Raw genomic sequence first — 15,520 nt, 5'->3', positions numbered from 1 at the left:
AAAAGTTGTTTCTTTCAGAAAAGAAAGCACCCAAGTTCTACTAGCACAAGAAATTGTCAACCTCATTTGTAGGGGAAATGGGATAAAAGCAAATGAAATAGAAGAAATTCAGGTGCATGTCACAGAAGTGAGTTCTCTATACATGTACGAGAATCGTACGCTACTACTTCATCTCTCGCAGTGGGATGAACTTTTCACTCGTAGGCCGGAAATCTAGCGTTTTTCGGATCTGTCATGTCTAGGAAAAGATAAGCCATACCCGCAATACCTTCAAAAAGAGAGTAAGGGCTATCTCCTCCATGCATCTCTCCTTTTGCTATTAGCTTGTGAGCTCTATCAAGAAGGAAGCAGGCAAAAGCTTTGGCTCTATACAAGTACTCCACATTTCCTGTGAGCCGATACAGAGATAGGAAGACGTATGCATTCCCGCTGATGCCATGACACAACCCAACACGCTTAAGAAGACCGCGGTTCCATACTACCTCTGCTGCCTCTGCTGCTGCATTAAGAAATTCTCGGTCTCCAAAAACCTGGCATTGGAATATTGTATGGCAATTCCAAATTACAAAATCAAGTGACAGAAAGTCTTTAAGCTAAGGAAACCAAGAATTATATAAATATTTGCAAATGCAATTTCTTCGTTTCTTCGTTCCTTTTCTACTTATGGTGTCCATGCCAAAGTAGGAATGCAATAACGCTCATTGACAACCCAGTTTATTTCAGAAATCAAATGCAATGATAAACACACTCAAACTTGTCCAGGGATAACAAGGTAACTTCAATGCAGAATTCCATATATCGCTATTAGCAGTGGCAAACGGGCGGTTGAAAACGGGTTAAACAAAAGCAGATAAATATCCAGCCAGCCCATATTTAACACGGATAAAAAATGGGTTAACCAACGGATATCCATATTATCCATGGTTTCAGAAATAAGTTAGGTGAGAACACAAGCTAAGAGCCAAAATAAGCTTAGACTCCTAGAAAGTAATTACTCATGAAAAATAACAAGCAGACAAATGGGTTTTGATAATATAAATATCCATATTATCCATCTGGATATCTATTTTATAGTGGATAATATCCATATTTGATCCATTTTTAAAAAGCCAGTTATCTGACCCATGTCTAGTGGGTTGGATGAGATGGTTACTTGTTTTTTTTATCCATTTTGCCAGCCCTAATCACAACCAACTTATTGAGTATATATTTAAATAAAGAGATTACACAGCATATCTGTTGAACTGTTAAACAACGTTAACAAAATTTTACCAAGAAAGATAATAGAGGACTTGGGAGTTGGGACTACCACTTTTTTTTTTTTTCCAAGCATATAGACGGGGTAGAAACAGTTGAGAGTGCACTTACTTATGATGCTAGGAACCATTGGAATTAATGCGCTAAGCAGTTACCATACAAAAAACTTTGGAATTCGTCATTGCAAAAGATGCTAGAACCTCTTACATCTCAGGAGCATCAAAACAAAGGGGAAAAAAAAAGGAGTTCTATCTAATTACACAAGGAAAGTCTGGATGCTCAACTCCCTTAATTAGTACAGGAAATGATGAATCTTCTATCAGCCCGATGCCACACATAATGCATGTGAAGTAAATATAATTAAAGGGTTTATTACCTCAGCTGCCTTGACAAGTGTTAGTGCAATACCGGGAGCTCCATGGCACCAATGCACGAGTAAATCTCTCCTCCTATCTTCTTCACTTGCAGGGTAATTTCCACTGGGAAACCGATTCTTAACCATGTAATTTAAAGTCTCTTTGACATCCTGAAGATCATCAGGGTCCAGTTCAAAGTCCATCAAAACATGCATAATTCCAGCCAATCCATGAGCTGCACCCCAGTACATCTCACCGTACCATTCATACATCAACGGGCTTCTGCCCTTCCCTCCCAATCTTCTTCCATTCTTGATGATTTCATTGATCACAGCAGCCTAAGATGCCACCAAGAAAAAGTAAGTTCGGATTCGACGACAACAGCCTGATTAATGCCCGCTTAGATTACAGAACTTGCTGTTGCACTTACAGTGTAGGTGGAAGGAATTGTTCCTTTGCCAATATGCTTATTTATGAATTGAAAGGCCCAGAGGTATCCAGCTCTACCATACAGCAATTCATCAGGAAGATCTTTGGTTAATTTTATCTGCTCTTAGAACCAAATGCGTATCTTGTAAGCTATCACGTAAAGGAAAACAAAAGGGAAGCTTATATAAAGACAAACTTACAATATGAAAAGTCTAGCAATCAACTATTAAAAACGAACCTCTTTAAATTGAGATACATAGTAATAAACCAATTGATCATCGCCCATGTACTTGGAAACGACAGCACCTAGTGCACAAACCCCAGCTCTCCCACATAGGAATGTCACATCCCTATAATTCATTGATCAAAGTAACACAATAATCAACCCCCAAAAAAAGGCTAACTTGCTGCAATTTGAAGCTTTGAATTGAAAAGCCAGAAAGTCATCACTTACCTAAAGCTCATTTTATCAAAATTAACACAAAAGATTTACTAAAGAAGCCCATTTTTTCTAATCTGCTGCCATCTGAAGCTTTATTGAAAGCGCCAGAAACGGATGTTACAACAACAACAACATACCCAATGAAATCCCACAATGTGGGGTCTGGGGAGGGTAAAGTGTACGCAGACCTTACCCCTATCTCGGAAGATAGGGAGGTTGTTTCCGGAAGACCCTCGGCTCAAGAGAAAACATAAGAAAATGTCAGATAAGCACAAGCAGTTCAAAGGCCATTTCACACACTGTCAGAAACAGATGTTAAATAATTAAAACTGATGGATCCAATTAACACACTAAATCAACCAAAAAAGGCCATTTTGTTTATCTTGCGGCCATTTGAAGCTTTAAATTGAAAAGCCACCTAAATCTCATTTTATCAAAAGTAACATAATATCTATTAAAAAAGTCCATTTTCCTCATCTTCCTTCCATTTGAAGCTTTATATTGAAAATCCCACAAAGGGATGTCAAATAGTTCAAACTCATGGATCCAATTAACACGTAAAATCAACCAAAGAAGGCCATTTCGTTTATCTTGGTGCCATTTGAAGATTTAAATTGAATAGTCACCTAAAGCTCATTTTATCAAAAGTAACACAATATCTACCGAAAAAGCCCATTTTCCTCATCTTACTGCCATACCCCACAAAGGGATGTCAAATAATTAAAAGTCATGGATCTATTTACCACATAAATCAAACAAAAAAGGCCGATGTTATTATCTTGATTCCATTTGAAGCATTAAATGAAAACCAAGAAAGGAGTGTGAGAAGTCGATCAAAGTAACAAAAAAGTTTAACCAAAAAGTCCATTTAGCTTATCTTCTTTCAGTATTGGAAATCTTAAATTGAAAACCACGATGCATATATATATATATATATATATATATATATATATATATATAATAAATAAAGGATTGATTTTGGTGGATGGAGGGCAGACCTTGAGTGACGAGAAGCAGAGTCACAATCCTTAACAATCTGAGAGCAAACAGAAAGGTCATTCGTGTTCTTCGTCACCTGATAGGCCTTGAACAGCAAAAAAGCAGTCCCAAGCGTTCCACAGTAAAGAGTAAAGTCTGGAACTTGTTGCCTTGTTAGTCCCCATGTCTCCACCACTATCTGTCAGCGATTGCACCAGACATCGATTACTTAAAAAAACAGTTATAACTCAATCTCAAGCAGTTATATATCAATCCTTATAGCCTATTTGGCCGAGCTCTCAAAATCCGCTTAATTTGAAAAGTGTTTTCGTGAGAAGTGCTTCTTAAAAAAGTACTTTCGGAGAGTAGCCGTTTGTGTTTGACTAATCAATTTGAAAAGTGCTTTTGCAAGATATAGCAGCCATTTGTGCATGGCCAAGGTTCCAAAAGTGCCTACTTTTCTCAGCTTCTGCTACTATTCGAAAGTACTTAAATTTTTCTATAAAAGCTTGGCCAGCCACCTCAATTACTTAAAATAAGCACTTATTTTGTTTAAAAAACACTTTTGGGACTTTTCAGGAGTGTGGCCAAACAGGCTATTCAGCTCCATTTAACCCTTTGAAATCTTATACTCAATAATTCAGGGTTAAGGGTTTTGTAACAACTACTACTACTCTTCAACCTCAAACTAGAGAAGTCTACTGGTATATAAATTACAAGTTCTCTACAAGAAATAGTTAACAACAACTCAAACAAGTTAACCTCCACTATATATCCACTATATAAATCCTGAATATACATTCTGTTTCACTTAGACCCATTTCATTCTACTACTTAAGAATATATTCTTTTTGAAATTTGACTACTTAATACTCCCTCTCCATTTCAATTTGTTTGGCTGATTTTAATTTGGCACGGAATTTAACAAAATCAAGAATGACTTCGGAATCTTGTGTGGTCTTGAATTAAAAGATACTCCCTCCGTCTCAATTTAAGCGTCTTACTTTTCTTTTCTGGACACGAATGTCCAAAAGAGAGTGCCTCTAATCTAGTTATATATTTAGTAAGTTGACAAGTTAAATATCTTACATATCAAATTTATAATTATAAAATTTTAATATATTACACACATCTTTAATTTAGCATCACAAGATTAAAAAATCTCATTTTATTTTTAAATTTTGTGCCTGCTCATACTATTGAACGAAAATATCCTTTAATCTTGTTGGTCTTAAAAATACTTTCCAGAGAAGGAAAGAGACATTTTTTTTAAAACATGAACTAAATAGGTAAAGCAGGACAAATAAATTGAAACAGGAGTGTTATAATATACCCATCTATATTTAGAAATAATTTAACTTAAAACTTCTCATTATTTTATTCTAAATGAAATAATTTAGAGCCACACAAATATATATAACTTGTTTTAAATCACAAGCTTAATTTCGTATTTGATCAAACTATATCACATAAATTGAGACGGAAGGATTATATATTTATGTGTGTAAGGGAAGAATAGGTGTTTACAGTTTCTTTAAGATCAAGAGCAGCACGTTTTAACTTCTCAGATAGAGTATTATACGGTGCAGACAGAAGCTTCAACAGTGATTCATTTGTGCCTTGTGGAATTGGTTGCTGTTGTAACTGTTCTTCTTCAACTCTTGGATTCTCTGCTACAAAATCAGGCATTACATTTGGATAAAACCTGTCCGCCATTTCTGTAATTCCACCAAAAATTCAAGAACTATTTTTTTTTTTTTTTTTTTTAACATAGGGAGATGCTATATTGAGTATGCTGTTGTAGATGCTATACTGAGTTGTCCCGACAAGAAAATTTGAGAAGACTCTGGACCTTACACGTGTACTTGTCGTGGCATCGCATCGTGAAAAAGCGGTAGGTGAAAATATATATGGTTAAAGGGTTATACCTCGTTATAAAAAGTTGTATATATATATATACCCTTATCATTATAAAATTAATGCAAATATACTCGTGTCATTATAAAATAATACAAATATATCTTTTCTATTGATAGTGTTTTTTTAAAAAAATTATTTAAGTTATTTTTTAATTAAAAAAATATCACGTGACTTAAAAAAAAGTCTACCCATTTTGTTTTTTTTGATAAAACATACTTTTCTATAGTAACATAGTAATTTTTTTCTTCTGATAGGTGGGGTCTGGTCCATTTAAAAAAATGGGTAGACTTATTTTTTTTAAATTACGGAGATATTTTTTAAATGAACTATACCCGACACACCAAAAAAAATTATCATGGCTTTAGAAAAATATGTCTACTCAAAACAAAATAGGTAGACCTTTTTTAAAGTCACGTTGCATTTTTTAATTAAAAAATAACCTAAATGATTTTTTAAAAAAAACTCCGGTCAGCGAAAAGGGTATATTTGCACCTTTCTTTCTTAAACTACTTAGGTTAAATTAAGAAAGTTTTAAGTTAAATTATTTCTAAATATAAAAATATATTATTCTTTTTGGGATAAATTAAAATGAAAATTGTATCATATAAATTAGGACAGAAAGAATATACAGTCAAACCTCTCTATAATAGCACTCGCATATAACAACACCTCTCTATAACAGCCAAGTTTTTTTGGAATCGATTTTTTATGTTATATTTTCCTTCTCTATAACAACATTTCAACTATAACAGTAGCAACCAACTTTATAACAGTACGCTCTTTGTAGAATTACACCCTATATAACAACTATCTTCTTTTTTTGGTAACATAATAGTTAACCAATCTTTATACAAAAAGAATACCTATGATTACCAATAATAAGTGTAGAGATTTTGACCAAATATTTGATCATTTAATACACTATTTATGACAAAAAATGTCATATGAATATATATATATTTTTCATCACTAAACGATCTTCCTTCATTATACAAAGTGTGATTAAACTTAGAATTTGATAATTAAAAATGAAAATTAGATCTTATGCATCTTTTGCCTATAACAGCAAAGTATTATTTAAATGTCAATGCTGTTATAGGCGTATAACAACTATTCTCTATAACAGCTGAAGAATTTCGAATCCGACGATGCTGTTATAGAGAGATTTGACTGTAAAATGAGAGAATTTTATTTCATCCGAGAGAAAGAATATTTAAGACTATTGAATAGTTTAGTATTGAATTTCGAATATTTTGTAACTTACTACTTACTATTCGAGATACTAAAACTAATTTCGTTTTTTTTTTTTTTTTTTGCGGATTGCCCTTTAAAGGCACTGGTCTTTAATTTTTGCCCTCAAATTTGTGGTCTTTAATTTTTGCCCTTCGCGTAACATCTCGAGGTTCTAGGTTCAAACTCCAGTTCAATTAAAAAAAAAAATCCGCAAGGCAGAGGTTTAGATTCAACAGACAAAGTTTTGCTGCAAAACTTTGCCTTCCGAATTCAAATTCTACCTTACAATTTTTTTTTAATTTTTGACTGAGCAGAAATTGAAACCCGAAACTAAAAAAATTTTAGCGGAGCAAAAACTAAAGACCACCAAAGACAAAAATTAAAGACCAGTGCCTTTGAAGGGCAATCGTACAAATGCCCCATTTAGTTTTAGTAGAAAAAATATAATGGGTTTCCTGCTGGCTTGAAGTTGTTCTCGTCGCTCCAGGCCCAAGATGGAAAATTTAATGTTTATTATTTTTAAATTTAATGTATAAAGTATTATTTTAGACATATAAATTTATTCAATGAAGTTCGATATTTTTTAATTTATTTTTATAAAATTAAAAATCTATCTAATTATTCATTACAGATATACATTTATATAAATACCTAGTAGAAGCTTTTGATTCAGTAGTATTTTGACGGCAAGCCAAATCTTGCTAAGTACTTCCACTCCACACTCCATAGTTGCATCAAGAACATTCATAGAAAATGGAGGGAACATCTAAAGGGGCAAAGTTTTTGTCCCAAGAAATCATATTTGAAATTCTTTTAAGGTTACCTGTCAAATTCCTCTTGAAATTCAGGTGGGTTTCAAAATCATGGCTTTCTTTATTCTCAACTCCACTTTTCACCAAAATCCATGTCAAAGTTTCATTAAATAACTCAAAAATGACTGAAAATAGACTTACTGTAGTAGCCTCTTTTTCTGGTTGGGACAATCTGCAATGTTTAAAACATGGGGTTTGAAAATTCATTTAAACTCAATTGTTCTCCTAAATCTTTGTCTCTCTCGGCTCGGATTTTGGGTTCGTGTAATGGATTAATTTGTTTAACTAGTGACTCGTTTACGCTAATGCTATTGAACCCATGTACTGGAAAAGTTTAATGTATTTCCTGATTTTATGCTTCAGAAGAAAGTGGGTTCAATAACATTAACGTAAACGAGTCACTAGGTAAGCAAACTAACCCATTACAAGAACCCAAAATCCGACCATAGAGGGGCAAAGATATAGGAGGACGATTGAATTTAGTCACAGTAACAGATGAATTTTCAGACCCCATGCTGCCAAATATTGCAGATTCCATCCAAGCCAGGAACTGAGGCTGCCACAGCAAATCTACTTTTAGTTATTTTGGGATTCTTCAATGAAAATTTGCCACGAGTTTTGCTGAAAACTGGAGTTGAGAGTAAAGAAAGCCATGATTTTGAAACACAACTGAATTTCAAGAGGGATTTGACAGGTAACCTCAAGAGAATTTCAAAGATGATTTCTTGGGGCAAATATGTTGACCCTTCATATGTTTCCTCCATTTGTGTACTAAATCAATTAGCAACACTATTTTCTTGAATGTTATTCATAAATGTACAAATCTTTGAATGCTTCCTGCAATTTTTCACAATATGAGAATAGCGGCACCTCTAGTTATAATGGTAAGAAATCTACTTGAACTCAAAACAGAAAAACCTAGTGCTATCATAAATCTTAACTAGACATGAATTAGAAATCAAATTCTACCCAATTTTAAAATTCAACGGCTTTCAATTAATATATTCCAACACAATTGTTGAATGTGGAGTCGAAGTATTGAGCTTCCAAATTTGCTTTTGCTAAGGCAACATTTTTCTTGAGGTAAAGGCTATAATTTGTGAGAAAGTGTTGCCTTTTCATTAACCAAAAAAACACGCTTGTAATACTTCTCAGTGAGAAGTTCTCACATATACTTTTGGCAACACTTTCCAAGCCTTGTCTAAAATTGGTATGCGCTTAGGCAAAACTTATTGTAGTAAATCTTTTAAGTTGTTAGAAATTTGACATAGAAAGATGGAAAACAAAGATATTACCGACAAAAATAAAAATTTGAAGTGTGTAGAATGCTGGACATAACCTTGTGATGATGCAAAGAATAAACAAATTATCATCCCTCATCTTTAATTCCGTTTTAGAGACTGATTTATTGTTGATTTTAATAGCCAGGTTAATGACTCATTAAGTTCTCCTTAATGACTGAGTTAATGGCTTATTGATCCTCTTTTACCCTTTCGGATTTTCAGCCTATATAGAATCACCTTATTGGTGAATTACTTACACACAGAAAAATTCTATTTCTTCTTCATCTTTTCCTCTTGAGTTGTCTGTTGGGCAATTGGTTTTGTGCAACTCCAAACTTCCAGCCACAGGTGCACGTGTTTGGAAGAACTGTAAAACCTTAGGGAGTGACCGGCCTTAACGATTTGTACCAGAGTCGGGCCAAAATCACTTTCAAAATAGTGACTTGCCACGACACAGCGATTTAATCCGATAAGTTGATTCTATCCTTTGTTAAGATTTCCAACATAGAATATTTCCTCAAAAGATTGATTGCCTGATTTGGGGGATAACAGATTAATCTTTGAAAATACCAGTCTAACAATTATTTAACAGTGGCTGTTGTAATTTTTGTTTGATCTTAGTCTCACTCTCTCTTATTTAGAAGTACCAATAACGTTTATCAAAGAACATTTTTCAAAAGGTTAAAACCTTTTTAAAACAGAGATATCATTTTGTTTTACTTCCTTCCTTCTATTTTATGCCGTACATTTTCTGTTGTAAATTTTTGAATTCGGAAATAATTGACTTTACACTTATCATTCTACCTTTCAAAAAATTATAATCATACAAATGTTATATTGTGTTTAAGACCACAGTATAGACCACGCAAATACACAAATTTTAAAAAATATTTATTTCTTCCTTTCTTATTTTCTTTATCCGTACCAAGTATGCCATATAAATTAAAATTAACGGAGTAAGTAATTACCCCTTTGGTTATTTCATATTGCAAACTACTCCATTCAACAAGGGGCATCTACTGTCACCAGTGTAACTTTTGACCTTTGATCACATGCAAATTCACATGGAGAAGAACTACTCAGTGTCAGTTTGATCCCAAAAAATAGTAGCAGTCATTAGTTATTGGGACCTCCTCCACGTGTGGAACGTTATCAGACTTGTCCACACTCAAACTAGTTCTCAACTATTATACATGTGAGAATGATATTCTTTGTTTCAAAGATATGGTCATGCCCTCATAAGTGCTGGCCAACCTTTGCTTTGGCTCAATCTGAAATTAAATTATTCTCTTCATAGTCACGGCGGAGCTAAAATTTTTGCTAAGAGATTCAAAAATATAAAGAAATAAACACACGAAGAAGTCAAAGGAATTCAACATCTAATATATATAAATATATAAAAATAATTTTAACGTTATATATACGGTTTAATTTTTCACCGAAGGAGATTCAGATGGATACCCTCGGCCCAACCTAGCTCTACCCCTGCTTCATATGCTGAGTTAAGATTTTTAATTTATAGGATTTGAACTATAACTCTCTTTGTATACTGAATTTTGAATAGATTATTTATATATATTAAATTAAAATTTTCTATTATAAATGCAAGATTTGAGTCAAAATTACTGAGTTCTACTGAACGCATAAATAACATTGTGCCTCCGCCCTGTTTCCACCTTCAACAACGGGTTAAAATATTATTGATAGGTAATAGGTTAAATTACGCGTTAATAGGTTAAAATATAATAATAGTAACGGATTAAACAACACCGTAGCAGAAGGTTCCCACACCATTCATTATATATATGTTTTCTTATAAAGCAAACACACAGTAAATGTACATAATATTTGTCCTTCCCTCAGCTAAAACCATTAGAAAGACCTAACACCACCTAATATACAACCCAAAAACTAAACATAGGAAACAACTTTTACAACAACCCAAAAAAAAAAAAATACATAAAGGTGGCTCATTCTCCTTTGGAGAGGGCTTACTATTAACCACCCTTATATAAGCAGTATACAAAAGAGTTACATCAACAAGAAAGGACAAAAAGAGAAAAAAAAAAAAAAAAAAAGGGGTGAACCTCGGATACTTATTATGCTGATACAAAGGTTGATTTTCCATTTTTAAAAAATCCAACCGACAAAGGTAGCTATGTAACAATGTTATAGGGCTATTAGTATTTTAGTTCTTCTGAATCCCTGCCGCAGTGGAGGCGAATTCATAATTTGAATATTACTAGTTCGAGTTAGAATACTATCACGAACTTTATTATTTGTACTTATTCGGTAAATCTGTAAGTCCTTAAATGCATCTGCTCCTGCTCCTGTGATCCTGTAATGGAGTCAAAAGTCTATTTTGAGAAGTTAAGACGAGAAGTGTAAGTGGCTTTAGGAGTCCATTTGCTTGGAATTACATCTCTTGCTGAGAGGGTTCTTCTTTTTGATAGTGTTGTTAACTTGATTGAGAATGGCCCTTGTAATGGTCCACCATTAATGCACCAATTTGCTCCCCATAGATGTGTCATCTTTAACCATTGATTGGACCTTGCCTGAAAAATTAACAAATTATTAATTTTAAATAAACTTCAACATATACTCCCATCATGTCCTTTTAAACTGTCACTCTTAGCCAAACAACTTTGGTCCAAAATATATAATTTGACACTTTAGAAAATCAAGAATGCATTCATATGTTTTGATTTCGCCCTTACTAATATTCCATGAAACATGTGTAATCAATTGTTACTCATTTAAGGAGAAAAATGAATGATTTGTAAGTCAATAAACCCCCTGTTCTATTTTAGGTGCTGTTTTAGCATAAAAGGGTCACAAATAATTGTTGTTTTAGAAATCAAGACAAATTAATTATTATTTCAAGCTTACCCTTGCTATTGAATATCTGAAAAGTGATTAGTGGTCACATTCCAATAGTAGCATTTAGAAAAAGGTGGCTACCATTGTGGCTACCTGGTTATAATAGTATTCTAAGATATCCAAAATACTTTTCATTTGTCTTCATCGAAATGTGTTTGATTTCTTGTAAATTGTAATGAGTCTTCTAAGGCAGTGATTAGAGAATTGCTAGTCATTTTGGAATTCTAAATTTTCACTTTGAGTACGCATGAAATAAAATGTACTTGCTAAAAAAATGTTTTTTATCAGTGAATATATTAAGTGAAATCCAATTAAGATATGTACCTCTCTAATATGCATAGATCCAATATCACCATCTCCATCCTCAAACTCAACCAAAAGAGAGAGCCAATAAGCTGTTGAGCCTGCATTCACATGAAAGGCAATGTTCTGTCCAGGATACTTGCAAGGAGTCCTACACCCACCACAAAAATTAAAACTCTCAGCAACCATCATCTTTATCTAATATTTTGTGTTTATTTTTTCATTTTATAAATCATAGCGGTAAAAAGTTAAATCTCAATTACTAGTGGCAGCAAAATCACTTTAGCACTTATTATACCTCATTTTGTACTTAAATCGCGCAAATGATTTTGCCCGCTGCTCAATGAAAATTGGACTTTATATGATCATCGCGATCCTTTCACCGCGATGACTCAACAATGACATTTTAGTATTGAATTTAATTTGAAGTAATCAAGTTATTGCTCTCAGCTAACTCTTTCCTCTCCCTATTACCTCTGTAAAAAAAAAAAAGTTATTTCCCATAACTATTAAAAAAAAAAAAAAGGTAAGTACCTAAGGACTCCACTTCTTTAATGACCCCAAAAAGGAAAAAAGTAGTTACAGTAATCAGAAAATAGTGAAATAAATTTGGTCAAACGAAAAGTGTGTCAGCAGTCAAGAGTCTATTTTATGCAAACCGAGGAAGAAATCAGTGAAGATTTTGACTAAAAAAAAGAAGGATAAAACATGGAGGCGTGTACCAGAAAACAGAATTCCCCACCTCACAAAATTATTACTACTATCATTCTACTCATAAAAATAGCACTTTCGTTTTAAATCACAAATTTTGAATATTTCAAAAGCCTTTTTTTTAAATTAAATTTTTATTTCCAATTAAATAGCCTATCTATAGAGAAGACAAAGGTATTATTCCTTCCGTCCCGATTTATGTGGTTTGACAATGAAGTTTGAAAAAATTTGAGCTTTTGAGATTTGTAGTCTAAGATTCTAAAATGAATCTTAAACATTTGTATATCTACAAATTATTTCAGTAAAGATAAAGTGAGAATTTTAGAACATAAAAAAAATTATGATAGACTAAAAAGCAAAGGACATTACTGCATAAATTTAAATAGAAAAAGTAATAAAAATAGATTTAAAAAATGAAACAGAAATAACCCCATCACAGTGACTGAACTCAATGCTGTCATTGTCACTCAACACTTTTAAAACGAAATTGTACGGTGTACTTCCAACTTCGGTAAATAAATTAAATCATACACTAACCACAAATTGACAGAACTGAAACTGCACACTGTTAGTAGTATTATTAAAAACATTATCCCTTCCTACTTGGATGTTTAATAACAAAATTCAAATATTTTTTTTTAAATTATACACATCTTTAATTTAAGATTATAAAATTCATAATTCACTACTCTTTTGACTTACTTGCGGTAAATGACGGTGATTTTACCACGGTTACGCAGCTGCCCATTACGTCCCGAAACAGCCATGCGCCCAAACGCAGACCCACTAAGGTCGAAATGGTTTAGGCCTTTGGTTAGTTGCGGTGATTCATCGGTAATGATAACTGTCACGGCTCGTCTCGAACAAATTGATTTGTCCAAGCATTTTACTTTGTAGCAGGCACCACAGCCTTCGCCGTTTTTGAATAGGCCTGAACTCACTGCACCTACTCGAGCCCTGAATGGCTTTACATCCACCATTGAACCGTACCCGCATGCCCCACCTACACCAAAAAGTAAATTAGGACATTGAATGAATTGTAGTTATAACAACTAGTGATATGTTGTTTCATCAATCTCAAACTAGTTGGAGTCGGTATATGCATAGTACGGATTTAGCGGCTATGGTGGTTCAACTTAACTCAAATCACTTCCACATATGCAGAAAAAAAGTGTGAATGTATTGAATGTACTAACTTATATTTTAGTGAGAAGTGTAATGAAAACTTTATATGAGTAGTGCAATTTGACCTGTTGTAGAAGGACAACTATACTTGTAACTTGCAAGTAACACTTAATTGAACTGATAGTATACAATACAATTGTAATGTATAATAGATCGTGTTCACTCTCAACCCGTATATTTTAATTTCTGAAGTGGCCTCTCTATTCCGGTTGGTTTGTTATTCTAGGCTCTAGCTATAATGCATGACCTGGGCCCTGGGGAGCACGTTCTAAGCATTTATTTAATACATTAAAATTAATCATTAACTGACTTGTTTTACTGACTTTCAACTATCTAGCGCTCCTCCGTGTAAATTGAAGCAACGTAAATTTTGTTAAAAATTAAAGTAAAAAAGTGTGTATGACTTCGGCTAAGTGATAAATAAAGTGGTTGAGAATCGTGATGTTTTTGGTTCCAATGCTACCAAAACAAAGATATTTGGTGTTTTTTCTTCATCTGTTCAAGTTTTGATAAACAGAATAATTTGTGCTGGTAGAAGATAGCACGTGTTCAATAAAATTATGGAAATGTGAGTAAATTGGCCTATAACCTTTATAAAAAAAATGTGTGTATGACTTTTTCATGTTTTTATTCAACTGATTTGGTGTAAACACTCGCGGGAATAAGTTTTTAACCCTGGACTGACTATAAAGGTAAAACCAGGAGTAAATGTAAATAAGGGTAGAACTCGAAACTTACCGTCACTACCATCACCATTAGGACTGCCATACCAAGTAGCTGAAGCAGAGTGCCAATGTCTGAGAGGGCTGGCCGCAGAAGCAATGTCGATGACAACGAAAACAGCCAGAACCACCAACACAACCAAATAACTAAAATCCATAATGTAAGTGTAGAATATAGTCCTCAGTTTCTCAGCTTTACGGAGAAACCGAGGTAGTAAGAAGAAGAGAATGCTATGTAGTGTTAGAAGTTAGAAGTAAGAACAAAGTTAATTTTGGAGACTTGTTGTAAGGTATGTAGTCCTATTTTTATAAGGTGGGAATATAAAGGGTTGTGGAACTTTTAGGTCCATGTGACCCTATTTGAATTATTTTTATTCACGATGGTGCCACTACTTACTTTATAATATGGGGGCCAGCGACAGTTAAGACGTTACAACAGCAAAGCTATAAAGTTCTTGACACTATTGTCAGTTTAGGGGTCAGTTTGGTTGTTGGTTTTAGTTTTAGACGTTGTAATGCATTAATTATCATACGTAATGATAATAGAATTTAACTTATAGACGTTGTAATGCATTAATTCTTCATGTAGCATTCTGATTGAGTTAGTGTAAATAATCAGTCAAAAGATAGTTAATAGGTGTTTTTTTTTGTTAAAATGTAGATTTGGAATCATGAAAATAAGATAGGCATGTTGCTTGCAATTAATATATCAAAGTGATATGATAATGTAAATATTTGCTACACTAACAATTTATATTAACTTAAACTCATGATAATAACATAACAATTGTTATGTGAATATTAAAAAAGGGGATTGGTAAAATGTACATTTATAATTTTGTAAAATAAGACAGATTACTTGTATACTATAATAAGTCGAAGTCGTGACATGATGGTGTAAAAATTTCTTACAAAAATGTATGTAACTTATACTCATAATAATATAACTATGTTATGTGGAGAATATATATAAGGATTGTTCTATGAACGATAAATAATGCACGAATTG

General features: G+C 33.2%; 2 protein-coding genes across 2 annotated transcripts; both read right to left on the bottom strand.

Annotated features, from left to right (window-relative positions):
- Nucleotides 1-41: 41 nt before the first annotated feature.
- Nucleotides 42-5,275, bottom strand: LOC132630500 (lanC-like protein GCL2). The gene is made up of 6 exons (XM_060346071.1): nucleotides 4,990-5,275; nucleotides 3,483-3,661; nucleotides 2,281-2,392; nucleotides 2,044-2,160; nucleotides 1,634-1,951; nucleotides 42-530 (listed from the first exon to the last, which is right to left on the bottom strand). The coding sequence occupies exons 1-6, from the start codon at nucleotides 5,176-5,178 to the stop codon at nucleotides 195-197; spliced, it is 1,251 nt and encodes a 416-aa protein (XP_060202054.1). The 5' UTR covers nucleotides 5,179-5,275; the 3' UTR covers nucleotides 42-194.
- A 5,207-nt stretch (nucleotides 5,276-10,482) lies between these two features.
- On the bottom strand, nucleotides 10,483-14,809 carry LOC132630492 (expansin-B3-like). Its single transcript, XM_060346066.1, has 4 exons — nucleotides 14,528-14,809; nucleotides 13,307-13,607; nucleotides 11,915-12,044; nucleotides 10,483-11,265 (listed from the first exon to the last, which is right to left on the bottom strand). Exons 1-4 carry the CDS (start codon nucleotides 14,667-14,669, stop codon nucleotides 11,068-11,070), a joined length of 771 nt encoding a protein of 256 aa, XP_060202049.1. The 5' UTR covers nucleotides 14,670-14,809; the 3' UTR covers nucleotides 10,483-11,067.
- Between the last annotated feature and the right edge of the window lie 711 nt (nucleotides 14,810-15,520).

This window comes from Lycium barbarum, chromosome 1 (genome assembly GCF_019175385.1).
Source record: "Lycium barbarum isolate Lr01 chromosome 1, ASM1917538v2, whole genome shotgun sequence".
NCBI classification, from domain to species: Eukaryota; Viridiplantae; Streptophyta; class Magnoliopsida; order Solanales; family Solanaceae; genus Lycium; species Lycium barbarum.
The sequence above is the reverse complement of the archived record's forward strand: the minus strand, read 5'-3'. Positions and strand labels throughout refer to the sequence as shown.

What these genes read in the sequence shown, in the direction of transcription:
- LOC132630500 (XM_060346071.1), bottom strand. Translation starts at nt 5,178, where the DNA reads ATGGCGGACAGGTTTTATCCAAATGTAATGCCTGATTTTGTAGCAGAG. An exon ending in ATGTATCTCAATTTAAAGAG is followed by an intron (nt 2,161 to 2,280) that starts GTTCGTTTTTAA and finishes TTCTAAGAGCAG; the next exon opens with ATAAAATTAACCAAAGATCT. An exon ending in CACTTGTCAAGGCAGCTGAG is followed by an intron (nt 531 to 1,633) that starts GTAATAAACCCT and finishes TTCCAATGCCAG; the next exon opens with GTTTTTGGAGACCGAGAATT.
- LOC132630492 (XM_060346066.1), bottom strand. Translation starts at nt 14,669, where the DNA reads ATGGATTTTAGTTATTTGGTTGTGTTGGTGGTTCTGGCTGTTTTCGTT. An exon ending in TAATGGTGATGGTAGTGACG is followed by an intron (nt 13,608 to 14,527) that starts GTAAGTTTCGAG and finishes TTTTTGGTGTAG; the next exon opens with GTGGGGCATGCGGGTACGGT. An exon ending in GATCTATGCATATTAGAGAG is followed by an intron (nt 11,266 to 11,914) that starts GTACATATCTTA and finishes TTAATTTTTCAG; the next exon opens with GCAAGGTCCAATCAATGGTT.